This window comes from Diadema antillarum, unplaced genomic scaffold (genome assembly GCF_040938485.1).
Source record: "Diadema antillarum isolate AM-2024a unplaced genomic scaffold, OU_Dant_1.0 seq00000814_RagTag, whole genome shotgun sequence".
In the NCBI taxonomy this organism is placed as follows: Eukaryota; Metazoa; Echinodermata; class Echinoidea; order Diadematoida; family Diadematidae; genus Diadema; species Diadema antillarum.
The window spans coordinates 87,096-100,882 of NW_027271693.1; the positions used below are offsets into that span (position 1 = coordinate 87,096).

The window sequence follows — 13,787 nt, forward strand, 5'->3', positions numbered from 1 at the left end:
GGACATAAACCAGTAATGCCTAAACGATCACCATTCACAGTCAAAATGGTATGCACCTGCCTTACGAACACTAGGTGTCTCATGTCACCACACTAGACACTGTCATTTTTTTCCTCCTCCCTTGAAGCAAATGATCAGGGTTGCCAAGGTTGAATCCCAAACTGACCTTGAGGAGTTCGATCTCGTCCAGGAAGCGCTGACTGACGGACACCAAAGCTTCCTGGGGCCACTCGTGGAACCAGTCAATGCAGGTGCAGTTGACGACGGCCGGGAATTTACGGCTGCGGACCCGAAGCGTTGTGCCGACGGGTGAAAAGCACAGCACAGTCTGCATCGGAGGGAAAATTGACAAATGATAGGAAAATGCTGAATGCCTTATTTCAGGGTGTTTTGGTTTTTTTTCAAGCATGTGACAAAACATCTAAGAAATGCCAGCAGCTATAAGCTTTGATACAGCATTATCATAATTGTTCATTGCATTATCATGGTATGTCATATTGGAATTCTTATCTAATCTCATAACATCTACAACTGCTAATAGATATAATTGCTGTGTAAAGTTTCATGTTGTGCTCCCTATAACTATGCATTCTTCAGATAATCTGCAGTTTTCACACTCTTCATTAACAATTGAGGTCTAATTCACCACAGATAAAGTACCTTCCTTTCATCAGTTCACATGAGATTTACTAGTAGTCTTCATCAAGTCTGTATGGACCTTTTACTGTTGGAGGCTTCCTTTACCTTGAGGTTTCTGCGCAGCCGATCGATGAAGAATCGCCAGCAGTTTTCCCGCGTGTCCTGCAGGCCCTGACCTTTGACCTCATTGCGCACGCCTCCGATGATGTTCTCCACCTCGTCATCGGGGAAGAGGTCGGGGATTTCGCCGGAGGCCAGGAGATCGTTGATCAGGACGAGGAACTTCTCGTCGGCGACCTGAGCATCTGTCATCAGGAACACCGTCCCCACGTTCTTAAGACCGGCCTTCATGCAAACCATTGCGAGGTCGAGCTGGGGATCAAGGGCAAGAGAGAAGGGATAACTCTCACAAACAGATTACATAAACAGGCATTTGTATGACGTCACACGAAGCAGACAAAATATTACGTAGTGAGGCAGAGAGAATGAATCCATTTGAGCAGCACCAAATCCTTTTGCTAACATTGCATAGGTATCCCCCAATAGCTATCGAAGGCGGAGACATTGCCAAAGGCAGTGATAATTCCTACAGAATTAAGGAATTTGTATGTGACGGGACAAGAAATGAAGGGAATACATAGCAGCTTGGGGATAGAAAGTTTTGAGATTCATGTCGTTCATTCATTCATCCATCTACCACTCACTCAATCATTAATTTATTCATTTCTTCATTCATTCATGCATTCATCCATTCATGCATTCATCCATCCATCCATTCATTCAATCAAGACAGGGCTTCACATTACCATAGCAACTAACAAAAGACAAGCATTGTGAGACTAACAAGCTGCTGCTGCAGATTTCCAGCTTACCTTGAGATCGGGGATGGCGTACCCTTTGCGAAGGGTGATTTGGAAGACTTCCAAGCTGCTGATGTAGGAGGCCAGACGGGCCAGCGACTGCTTGCCGCTACCTCCCACACCAACCAGCAGAGCGTTGCCACGAGGCGACTCCAGGATTCTGTTAATACGGCACCTACACATTGAAAGCAGACACAAATAACATCACTAAGTACTCGCAAGTTTCCCTTCAAGTGCCCTGTGCTTCACGAAATTGTTCATAACTCATCATATTTTTTACCCCAATGCTCTGTCGATAACAGCAGAACTTGAATTGCAGATTTTAATATTCATACAATCTGTCATCTGTCAAAATGCATAACAATGTCTTCCCTTCAAACACCTTTGTTTTGTTCTCTGTCCAAAACTAATCCAATAATCCAAAACATTGATATTAGATGTAGCTGCCTGAGGTTGGAATCAAAGTTCCATGCAGAAAGATTTCATGTCTTCAGAAAGAATTCTGGCTTTTATGTCTTTGTAGTCTTTCCATTTTCTCTCTTTTTGTCAGGCTTTTTATGATAAGTATTTCATCCATTTATACAGACAGGTTTGGGACTTTGCACAAGAGCACAAGGTTTGATTTGTGAATCACATATTTCTCGGAATGTATTCTTTCTTTTAATACCAGGAGAAAACACTTTTTAAGATGCAACTTGTATGACATGAAAAGACCACACACAGCCACGTGCATTCTACATCCTCCTCATCCCCATCCTCAAATATGCTGGAAGTTTGAATGAGACAGGCAGAATTATCAGATCAAATTAGGCGGCTAGAATCTGGAAAGACAGCAACGTACACATGCTGCATGGCATCCTCAAAGAGAACCAGGTTCATGACGGCATTGATCTCGTTGTACGTGTCCAACGCCTCCACCAGAATCTTGTTCAGCTCCGGCCATCCCGGCACCTGCAGGTACTTGGGCTCACCGATGCCCGACGCAAAGTGGCAGAAAATGTTTGGCTTGGCCTTCAGAGCCTCGTCTTCTATGTCCTGGGAGACAAGAATGATTTTGATACAAGGTAAAATTGAACTTATCATAGTCCACAATGTAGGATAGATGTCATGGTCTAGTAGGCTGCACATCGTGTGCTTCCAATGAGAAGGTCTAAGGTTCAACCTCCACAATGGCACTTGGGTCTTTGAGTAAGACACATTATCTGTAACATCACTCTCTATCCTGGAGTAAAAATGTGCAGTCAAAAAGGAAGCCAACTGTTCTTGTGGCAGGTGTGCACCATAAAGTGGCAGCCATACTGGAGTGCTTATACCAAGCAAGTGGAGCGAGTGTAGGTGGGACTTTGATTCTGGTTACCAAAGAAATGTGGTTGAATGCTCTCTGGGCAAGAAGACATGGTGGAACTAAATATCATCATCCTCATTGCCATCATTGTTTCTTTGTTTCATTGATGTTTCTTTGTTTGTTTCCTTGTTTCACTGATGTTTCTTTCTTTGCTTTGCGGTGGATTTATATGCTTCTGTTGGCTCAAAACAGAAAAGTATACAGAACAAGAGTAAACTTGGAGGGTATGGAATTGAGTAACTCCTCGACAGACAGCATGGGTAGGGCAAGATGATAGGAGGGATTTGCAAAAGCTTTGATATTATATCAATACAGCACTACGGTAGCTCGAAGAAGACAAACCTCGTAGTATTTCTTGGCATAGTCCAGCACCAGCTTGTCAAACGTCTCCTTGTCCTTGTCCTCCACCATCTTGTCTCCGTAGACCCGGTCCACCTCGTGCATCCAGAGGCGGGCAAAGTCCAAGGGTGACTTCAGCAGCTCTGGGGTAGAGTACAGCAGGCCCTGCAGGAATGGAAACAGTCCACTTTCAATTTCTGCTATGAGACAATATTCCTCTTAAAGGGATCGTATAGTTTTGCTTGAGACCTAATTTCAGGTTTCTAACATTTTTTGGTGAGATAATGAGAAACCTCTTATGAAATATGAAAGAGCATGTAGTTCTATGAGGAATTCAACTTTTATGTGATGAAAATTGGTTTTGAAATGGCTGAGATATCCAAAAAAGAGTGATTCTACTAAAGTGTGGGACCCACACTTTATTACGATCGCTTTGTTTTACTTCTTTTTTTTTATGTTTCAGTCATTCCAAACCCGATTTTCATCAAATAAACTTTGAATTCCTCTTGAAATGGTATGTTCTGTACTACATCATAAGTGTTTTCTTGGTATCTCGCAAAAGGTTAAAAGCCCAATTCTCATCTCCACCAATACTGTACCATCCCTTTAAACTACAAGCCATCATCAGGACCATGTAGGAAACTGAATGCATCACACAGAATTGAAGCGATGCAGCACTTATGTCCTAAAGTGCTACAACACTATTAAAGGGACAATTGCAAACTAGCATTAAAACTAGCAAGAACAAAGGGCTTTTGGTGGTGCAAATTAGCAGCCTGTGGGTACATGCGAGGAATTTCCCATCAATCCGTTGTGTCTATGGATATCAAGTATAGCTTATACATGTTCACCCTAGTACTTCTTGATGTTGCAATTTGTGAAAACTATTGAAATTCAATTCTTATTGCTATTTTGATAGTTGATAAGTGAGAAGGCACATCAGTGTGGGAAGAGGGAGAGAAGGAGGGAGAGAAGGAGGAAGGTTGGAAGGGAGGACAAGGAGAAGGATAAAAGAGTTGAGAGGGGGAGAGAAGTGAGAGACAAGTAAGGAGGATAGGTGAGGAAAGGGGAAAGAGAAAAAGAAAGGAGGACAAGTAGAGTGAAGTGTAAGTAGGGAAGGAAAAGAGTATGGAGGGAAGATGGAGGGACAGAAGATGGCAGGAGAGAAAGAAGTGAGAGTGGATATGGATAAATAGGCACAGGGAAGGAAAGGGATGGAAATCTATGAAGGGATAGAAGAAGGGGACAGATTGAATTCACATTCTTGCGAGCTGTGTAACTCACCTGGAAGATGTTGGAGAGATCTCGCAGGTTGAAGACGTAGTGGAACTTGATGGCAGTCGGCAGGAAGGTCTGGGCCACCTTCTTGTGGAGGTCGAGGGTCGCGGCCACGACAACCGAGGAGAGCTTCTGGATGGCGGTCGGGCAGCCAGCCATCTGCAGGTGCTGGCTGAGGATGCTGCTGTAGATGGTGGAGAGAGCGTCCTGCCCGGGGAAACTCAGAGCGAAGACTGAGAAGTGACGCTGCACACGCATGGAGGAAGAGAAAAAACAAAACAACAACATGAAGAGATGTATTTTTGCTTTGCTTTGTGTTGCTGTTTTGCCTCTCAACCATTCATATTTGTGTTGCCAAGGGCACTTTGTAGCTACCTCAACGGTGCTTTTCCATTGGAAAAACAACTTTCAGTCCATAATATCATTTATAAACTTGTATTTCAAAAGCTAAATAAGATGCAAAAATAGTCATGCTACTTTTAATTGACTCTCTCACAAGGTTAGAATTTTCTGACCCTACATCACATATCTGAGCAATCCCGAAGGAAAGGTGACCTTCTCTTCACATAAAAAATTGTGGTATGCCTTCAAAGAGTTAGAAAATCACAGGATGGCAATCTACAGCCACTGATCTGCATCACATACATCCTGTCCCCCCAAAGACATGCCATATCTACTACACATATGCATCTTCCTACAAAGCGAAGTATGAAAGTCTCACCTGCAGCCTGGGGTTGATGGTGAAGCTACCGGCCGAGGGGTTCATGCAGGACACGTACTGGCACTTGTGGATCTCCTTCAGTGAGAGTTTGATGCGGTCGTACCAATGCTTGTAGTCCATGTGCTGCCTGATGAGGGTGTGGGGCTGCACGGTGCCGTAGGTGTCCACCTTTTGGAGAGCAAGAAAAGTGCAGATACTGGAGAGTTAACAGGGAGCACATTTAAAGGTGAAAAGCAACAACAATCACAATAAAAGCAAAGTAACTAGTGTCAGAGTTATGCAGAAGATGCAGGCCTACAGACAGCATCAAAGATCTCTGGTTTGGCAATGAGTTCAGAGTGGTCTGAAAGTTACAATTATTAAACCTCAAGAAGCACACCAAAAACTTATAATAAGTCTTTTGAGACAGGCACTTGGAGAGGAAACATAGTGCAGTAGTCATACTAGCAATGAGGGTGGTAGTAGCAGTAGATGTAATAACAGTGGTAGTCATGGCAGTAGTGGTAGTATTAGTGAAAGCAAAAGAAATGGCTGTAGTACTCGGCAGTAGAGGAAACGGTTTTGTGGTAGTGGTGCTATTCTAAGCAGCATGATACATTTTTCTGGCATCCCATATGACCACCAGTTCTTTCCGCACTAAACTCTTCGCTCCTTAATCAACGATCAAGACAGACAATCAATAAATTTTTAATGACCTTACATAAGCGTATTTCTGTTTCCTGTATTTCAAAGGATTAAGATAGGTAGCTGTATCAGGAAGTATGAATTAAGATTGTTATATTTCCTCTCTGCAAAAGAAAACATAAAGAATGGGCTACTCACTTCTGGCATGTTCATGTCATCAATGAAGTAGATGAGCTTCTTGGTTCCGGGAGGTCCATAGTTCCTACCGGCCTTCTTCTCCAGGGGTTTCTCAAGCACACCTGTACATCCAAGCCAGGGAAAGGGGAGGAGAGGGAAGAGAAAACATATAATATTGCCCTCTTATTATACCTTAACTTGGTTGATCCTCTTGGAACCACCACTGCAAAATGCAATAGGCATCATAATGTACAAAATGCCTGCAAAGATTCAAAGAGTTCGGCAGAAAGTCTGCAGAAGTGCATGACAGCACACACCTTCTCCTGCCATAATTCTGACACTGCATTACACTCACACGGTTGCAAACCTTCATTATTATTTATGTTTAATCACAGATTACTCTATCGAGACCTGTTACGTAAGCACTGACTGAACTTTGTGCCGCCAAATCTGCGTATTTCTGGTACCAACATGACAAAGAAAGCCTCAGTTTCATAAATCACTACATTTATAAGATGGATTTTTTTCATTCTACAAGAGACAAATCCATAAAACCAAATTATCTCTTTAAAAAAAGTATTGAGTATGTAATGTGTTGAATCTTCGGAAGGAAAGCTTCTTCACAGAATACCATAATGAAGATAGTAATAATCATTCTAAATATTTTGTTGTTGTAATGCAGTAAAACTCAAAGAGCAGCTGAACGAAATCTTGAGTGAGTGGCTGTCAAGATGCGAGTGACATAAGTGCTTCTCTCTCTTTCTTAAAGGAATGGTATAGTATTGGTTGAGGCGAGGATTCAGCTTTTAACTTTTTTGCAAGATACTTAGAAACCACCTTATGTATTGTTAGAGAGCATACAATTCTAGAGGAATTCAAAGTTTATTTGATGAAAATCAATTTTGATATGGCTGAGATATCCTAAAACAGTAAGATAAACTCACGCTGCAACATCTCAGAGGTGGTGTAGTAGTTGAAGGGGACGTTGGCCACCATGCTGTCCTCCTCCAGGTTCATCAGCTTGTTGCCCACCAACACGCTCTTGCCCAGACCGGCATTACCCACCAGCATGACGGGGCGCCCCTTCTCCATGAGCAGGTCCGTGAAGAAGCGCACTCGGATGGTCTCGTTGGTGTGAACGAGCACGGCCTGTTACCATGACGATAATGATGATAATGAAGATAGTGAAAATGATGATGACATTGTTGTTGTTGGTGATTATGATTACAATGATGATTCTGATAGTAATGATAATCATCATCATCAAAACAAATGCAACAACATAAACTACAACACCATCATAAATAATATAATTATATAGAACTATCAAAAGGTATACCGGTATATCTCATCAAATTGAGTAATCAAAGGGAATTCTCCCCAAGAATAGATTTATGTATTTAGTGAATGCAGAAATAATAGAACACATGAGTGAAGCATGAGGAAAATTAGATAATCCTTTAAAGTTATGAATTCTAGACATTTTGATGAACTCCATGCGCTGCCATCATCAGATAAAAGGCTATATGAGGTGCATATGTGTGTTTCCTAGTTGTCTTACTTTTGATAAATACATGATCACCCATTTTGAATAGACAACAGTATGACAGTTCTTCCATAAAGAATAAAGTCTGGCATCTCAAAGCAATGATAATAATGATGAACAGTGAATTCTAAGCCCCCATCACCTAAAATACAACAGCATAATACATCGAGATGAGTTATGTGATTGATGGGTAGATACCACTGAATCTTTCCAAGTTGGGCAGAGTCCTTACCTGCAGGGGAATCTCTGGGTCCAGCTCAAACTTGGGCACCTTCTCACTCCAGGGGAGGAACTTCTTGGACTCGGGGTCGATGAAGTAGTCAAAGATGGTGCCCTGGTTGGGAAACTTGATGGTCTTGAACTCTGTGATCCACCACTTGCTAAATTCCACACGGTAGTCCACAAGCTGAAGTACACATAGGAGGAAAAAGTGTTCAGGTCGAATCATTTTAAAAGAGACAAAATGACATCACATACAGAGTTCAAAGTTGGTACATGCTGGTTATTTTATGTCGCTTTATTTTCACAAATTTCAGAGTCCATTTTGTATTTGCCACATTAACAACATGCTAAAATACGGTCTCAGTTCGCACAAATGCAATGCATGCCATCTTCAGGGGGAGAGATTGCTAACTCTGCTCCTCTGAAATGGAGCACTACTAATTTTTCATTCTGCTGCTGCATTCTTCTATCAGTAATCAAAATCACTCATGAACTCTGTAGTGCAAGTCTGAATCGCATATTACTATTTTTGTAAAATATGTGGTGCATATAGTACCAGTCAAACTTGGATGAAAATCCTCTTTATCCGAGCATCATCCAGCATCCTAAAATGTTATTATTACAGCAAAAGAGGAAAATAATGCCTCTTCTGCCTATCTGACTCAATCTAATCACAATCTTGTATCCCACATCCATTTCTTGAAATCATATTGCTGATGAACAGAGTGGGGGATGGGTATTGGGGAAAAATGAAAGATCGCACTGCTTACGTTGGAATGATTTTCTGACAATTATTCAGAACATGAGGCATTGGTTATTCCACATGGATGGATCTCACCCATGTCATCAAAGCCCACAGGTTGCATAACAAGTAATCTCATTCAAAGGCAATAGAAAATAATTATACCAGTGTGGCTGGAGAGGTTAAGTTGCTGTGATTCACACTTTGTGAAGATCAACCCACCTGATCCTGGAACATGGATCCACCAAAGGCCCAGATGGAGGCAAAGATGAAGTAGAGTTCATAGAGCTCCTTGGGGCAGTCCGGTGGGGTGTTCTCTGGTGTCAGGAGGCACTCCAGCAGGTAGCACAACATCTGCACCATACTTTGCTCTGATGAGGCAGAATAATATCACATTCGTCCATTATAAAGTTTTACACCCGACATGACACTCATTTAGCCCCAAACTGGTATCTACACCACACTTTGCTCTGGCGAGGCAGAATCGAATTACTTTTGTCTGTCATACATGTTTTGTACCCAGCATTGAACTCATTTGGCCAAAATCTGCAGAAAAGTTCTTAAATTCTGGTAAGCTCCTCAAAATCACAGCTGCACTGTTCACATAGAAAATTACAGTACTGAACATACTTCAGTGTCAACACTGCATGAGAAAACTTGTCATTAATCACTGTCTAATTCGTGAAATTCTTCCGTCATCGATGTAGGGCAATTTGTCAATCAGTTGCAATCACTTTCTATCTACACATTATCACCTTTCATCATTACACATACCATTTATCATGGTCAGTCTCCAATAAGACTTGGTAATTGCTATTCTATCATCTGTTCAAAGCTGGTCCTTATTACTTGGCCCCTCACAAACGAAACTATGAACATACACCTTTTTCTCCTCTCTCCCTGTGTCATCCGAAACCTAACTTCATACGGGTCTGTTTCTGATCAGAGATGATACGAGATGCTACTCCTGCTTCGTGCCCAATGGTTTAAGTTGTTCCTCCAACATCACTCACCTGGTATGGGGATGATCTTCTTGAAGCGGATGCGGAGGGTGTCGAGGAGGGTAGGCAGGTACTTGTCGAAGAGGATGGTCAGATTGGCCCTCTCTGACTGCACCTCACGGGTGTCGATCCAGCTTGTAACGATCCTGGCGGACAAGATCAACACAAGATCAACTCAATTGTTATCACAGAATTAAGGACAGACTAAAAAGTGGTGAAGATCCTACTATGATTTCATTCATGACTTGACAGAGAGAGGACAACAGACAGACAGATTGACACATTGACATACACAAAGACAAACAGAAGGACAAAGAAAGAAAGAGTGACAAAGAACATAGTATCATAATACCAGAATACTTCTCTATTTTCAATCAAATTCCATACAATTTATGTAACATGCATGTTCTACTGCAGTAACAAGACTGTCCGAAAGGTGGCAATTTAATGTACAAGATCTTGAGTATGTATACAGGAGGATGGGGTTGACTTACGGATTCCATCCTAGATCAGCAGGGTTGATGTAGAGGATACCTGCCCTTGACACTGTGGCCGGGGTGGCCGTCTTCAAGTGGCTGATCTCAAACAACAGACGCATGGTTGGAGTGAGCGCGATACGCTCGTTACTGGCGAGTGTCAGCACCTACGTAGGGATAGAGCATGACATCTTTTTTATTCACACAGAGAGATCTTTTTGAGTTTGCCTATGTCTACCATTCTTGAAGGGCTGGCAAATTTCACACAGACACCAGAGAATTTCATTCACATGTTTCTACCTTGCTATCAACCAAATATATATCTTGAGGCATAAATCATGCTTTCTTGGCTTTTCTTTCTCCTTATACTGATCATGGGAAATCTATATTTCAAGGATCGTAAAGTTTTATGACAAAATCACTGCACAGCACTAGAGGTGATATGTCTCAAAACCCAATTGTGCTATAGTTTACATACTTGTGGTTTTTAAGTCAAAAGAAATCTTTATTTGCTTATTATGTTCTTGGGTTTCCATCAACCTAAAAGAAGATATTCTGCGGAAAATTATGATATTTAAAGTTGACTGAAAGCATGGCTTCATGAAAGGATCCAGCATGGATCTCAACTACTGGTCAATTAAATTGACATATGACAACACAGTTCTTGCTCCTTTTACTGAAAGTAGCAAAAAAAAAAACACTGAAAAGATTTTAAAATCTGTGGTCACATTTGTTCTAATCATTCCAATCTTATCCTGTTTGCCCTCTGAACTGAAGAAAACAAAAATCCTTTCACTAATCCACATTTCATGCAGAGAGGCGGACAATTGTAAATGATCCTGGAATCTGCAAATAATATAGTTAATGCCCTGCAAGCCATACCTTGTTGTCGTCCATGACAGTGTTGAGGGATTCAATCCACATGGGATCGATGTCGCCGTCGAGTACGATCCACTTTGGACCATCATGAGTGATGTTGCTCATGTCACGCATAATCACAGAGAACAGACCTGTGGAAAGATTGAGGCAAATCAAAGAGAAAGTGTTTTTTTTTTTCTGTTGCTTTTTATTACCCCTTTTGTTATTATTAATTATGGTATCTATTATGTTGATTATTATACTTGTTAGTCATTTGTTTGTTTGTATTTTGTATCTGAATCGTACAGCGCATCGAGAAGCATGTGCTTATTATGTGCTTTATAAATGTATTATTATCATTAAAATTGATACAACAGTGGATATCATATTTTGGGCATGACTGCCATTTCAGTCATATAACTGGGTAAGCAATGTCAAGGTGACATGAAGTAGAAGTGACATAGAAAACACCACTACCAATATAAACTAGAAATGTCGCTACAGCGACTGGTTATACCCCCGCCAAACAACATTTCATAAGCTTTGGTCAAAACAACATTTCATAAGCTTTGGTCAAAAAACTGAGGAAGTAGTTAAATCCACAAGATCTTTCCTTGATCTTCTGCCATTAATATGCCGTTACCATGGCAACGTACTTTCGGGTACTGTCAAAAAATGCGTCTTGCACATCTACAACCAAAGGCACACATCTGTACCAAGTTTCATGGAAATTGGGCAAAAACTGAGGAAGTAGTTTGCAACACAAAATTTTCCATCATTTTGGCTCATAATATGTGAGCTGTTACCATGGCAACATACTTTTTGTCACTGTCAAGAAATGTGTCATGCTGACCTATATCCTAAGACAAACATTCAATATGAATTCCATGAGAATTAGAAGAACACTGATGAAGCAGTTTTGCCATGAAGCATTTTGCCCTATATTTTACCAATAACATGCCGTTACCATGGCAACGCACTTTTTGCCACTGTGGAAATATGTGTCTTGCACATTAACATATTCAGATGAACATCTGTACCTAATTTCATAAAAATTGATCAAAAACTGTGGGAGGAGTTCGCGACGCAAGATTTGTACCCATTTTTGCCCATAATATGCCGTTACCATGGCAACGTACTTTTGGGTACTGTCAAAAAATACGTCTTGCACATCTACAACCCAAGGCACTCATCTGTGCCAAGTTTTATGGGAATCGGTTGAAAACTGAGGAAGTAGTTCGCGACGCAAGATTTGCAACGGACCGACCGCCCGACCGCCCGACCGACCGCCCTACCGTCCGCTGATTCCTATATACCCCCTTCAAACTTCGTTTGGCGGGGGTATGATAAACTAAACATGCACACACTGACACTAAAAACTACACTGCTTAATTTAACTTCAAAATTCAGTTTACTTATGCAGTTGTATCCACTGGAAACATTTTGACAACAAATATGAGAATTACTGCTAACAAATGAGAGCTACACCAAGAGCATATCCATTGCATTTTGGCTTGTTAAGAGAGAGCAGGGGTGACAGCCATCAACGTACCATCCTTCCACTCCCTGGTGGCCGGGTTGATGATTCCGAAGAGTTCATCGTTGGTCACTGCCTTGGGGTTGAGGTCATGCAGCACTGGTTTGCGCTTCATGTTGGCGTAGGTCTTGTTCAGCACCTTCAACACCTGCATGGAGGTTCATGGAGTAAATGTTAAGAGAAGGTTACATGAAGAAAGCAGTGAACATAAAATGTCAAAAATCTCTTTATCTCTTTACAGTTTCCAAAGTTTGTCTCAAAATAAATCCACATAACAGCTGAGCAAACTAGCATCAAGCGGAATAATTCCGTATGTTGAGTAAAATCAAAGCATAATGTGTTGACATTATTTGTACTCTCTGATTAGTGTCCTTCTTGCATCACTAGCTGTGACCAACAGACATAATCATAATCTCTCAAGTAAGGGAAAATGGCTCCAGAAAAAGCAAACACACTCTAAACAAAGACCTTAATGTTGCAGATACCCTTTCATACTAAATTTCCCATGCAAAGAGGTCTGACCTCACAACATTTTTCTCCTAAATATGAAAGTGAATTATTTTGGACAGAAATACAGCTGGCATATTCTAGTCCCTCAAGTTATTTGTCAGGACACCTATAGGCTCACTGAATCACAATCCATTAGGACAAAGGGATTTCTCATTTCAATTAGATAACATATCACATCATACAGCATTAGAGCATTAACATGATACAATGTCTGCAGCATTAGTGTCTAACCCATTGGCGTTTTCAATTGAAGATGTTTCACAGTCAGGTTGAAGGATAAATCATTCAATATGGGGATACAAAGAGAGAGGAAAGAGAGGTAAGGGAGATGGATTAAAAGAGGTCACCTGACTCTTGCCCGTGCCGGCGTTGCCGATGACGAAGACGGAGTGACGGACAGCCAAGAGTTCCTCCAGCTGCACCACCTTGAGGACAAAGCTATCCTCAGCCTGCAGCTTGAGGTCAAGAGTGGACTGCTTGACCACCTTCTCAAGGTTCATGTCACGTCGGCGGGGCACGTCCAGGGCGGGGAAGAGGTCGCCGATCAGACCCATGAAGACAGGAAGATCGTCAGTGACGATCTTGGGGATGTTGAAGTCGCGGAGGGCCCTCATCAGCACCTGGTCCTCAGGACGCTGGGGGTCGCCACGCTTGAGTGAACCGGCCACCACGAGCACGGACTTGATGGCACGCAGACCCCAATCGTAGTGATCCTATTTTGCATCAAGGGATGGGAAAAGTTGTTATCCTACTGCACTTGACACATAAATCAATCATTTGGCAAGTAAATCAAAAACCTTTGATTTAGGACATTGTATCTTCCCCTTGCTCTCAACAATAAATGCATATCATATATGCAAACATGCCCTATAAAAATCATTGCAGCTCACTGAGACAGCAGAGTAGAACAAC

At 41.7% G+C, this 13,787-nt stretch overlaps 1 protein-coding gene across 1 annotated transcript in view; it reads right to left on the reverse strand.

Moving 5' to 3' along the window:
* Positions 1 to 13,787, reverse strand: part of LOC139739737 (dynein beta chain, ciliary) — a 60,248-nt gene that overhangs the window by 17,047 nt on the left and 29,414 nt on the right. Inside the window, exons 33-48 of the mRNA XM_071650341.1 lie at positions 13,223 to 13,588; positions 12,381 to 12,513; positions 10,853 to 10,980; positions 9,989 to 10,137; positions 9,507 to 9,640; positions 8,716 to 8,864; positions 7,762 to 7,935; positions 6,928 to 7,132; positions 6,005 to 6,105; positions 5,183 to 5,350; positions 4,468 to 4,707; positions 3,187 to 3,348; positions 2,341 to 2,534; positions 1,512 to 1,674; positions 745 to 1,011; positions 167 to 328 (exon numbers count right to left, since the gene is read on the reverse strand). Of these exons, the coding sequence (XP_071506442.1) occupies positions 167 to 328; positions 745 to 1,011; positions 1,512 to 1,674; positions 2,341 to 2,534; positions 3,187 to 3,348; positions 4,468 to 4,707; positions 5,183 to 5,350; positions 6,005 to 6,105; positions 6,928 to 7,132; positions 7,762 to 7,935; positions 8,716 to 8,864; positions 9,507 to 9,640; positions 9,989 to 10,137; positions 10,853 to 10,980; positions 12,381 to 12,513; positions 13,223 to 13,588 (2,895 nt within the window). The remainder of the gene's footprint in view (positions 1 to 166; positions 329 to 744; positions 1,012 to 1,511; positions 1,675 to 2,340; positions 2,535 to 3,186; positions 3,349 to 4,467; positions 4,708 to 5,182; positions 5,351 to 6,004; positions 6,106 to 6,927; positions 7,133 to 7,761; positions 7,936 to 8,715; positions 8,865 to 9,506; positions 9,641 to 9,988; positions 10,138 to 10,852; positions 10,981 to 12,380; positions 12,514 to 13,222; positions 13,589 to 13,787) is intronic.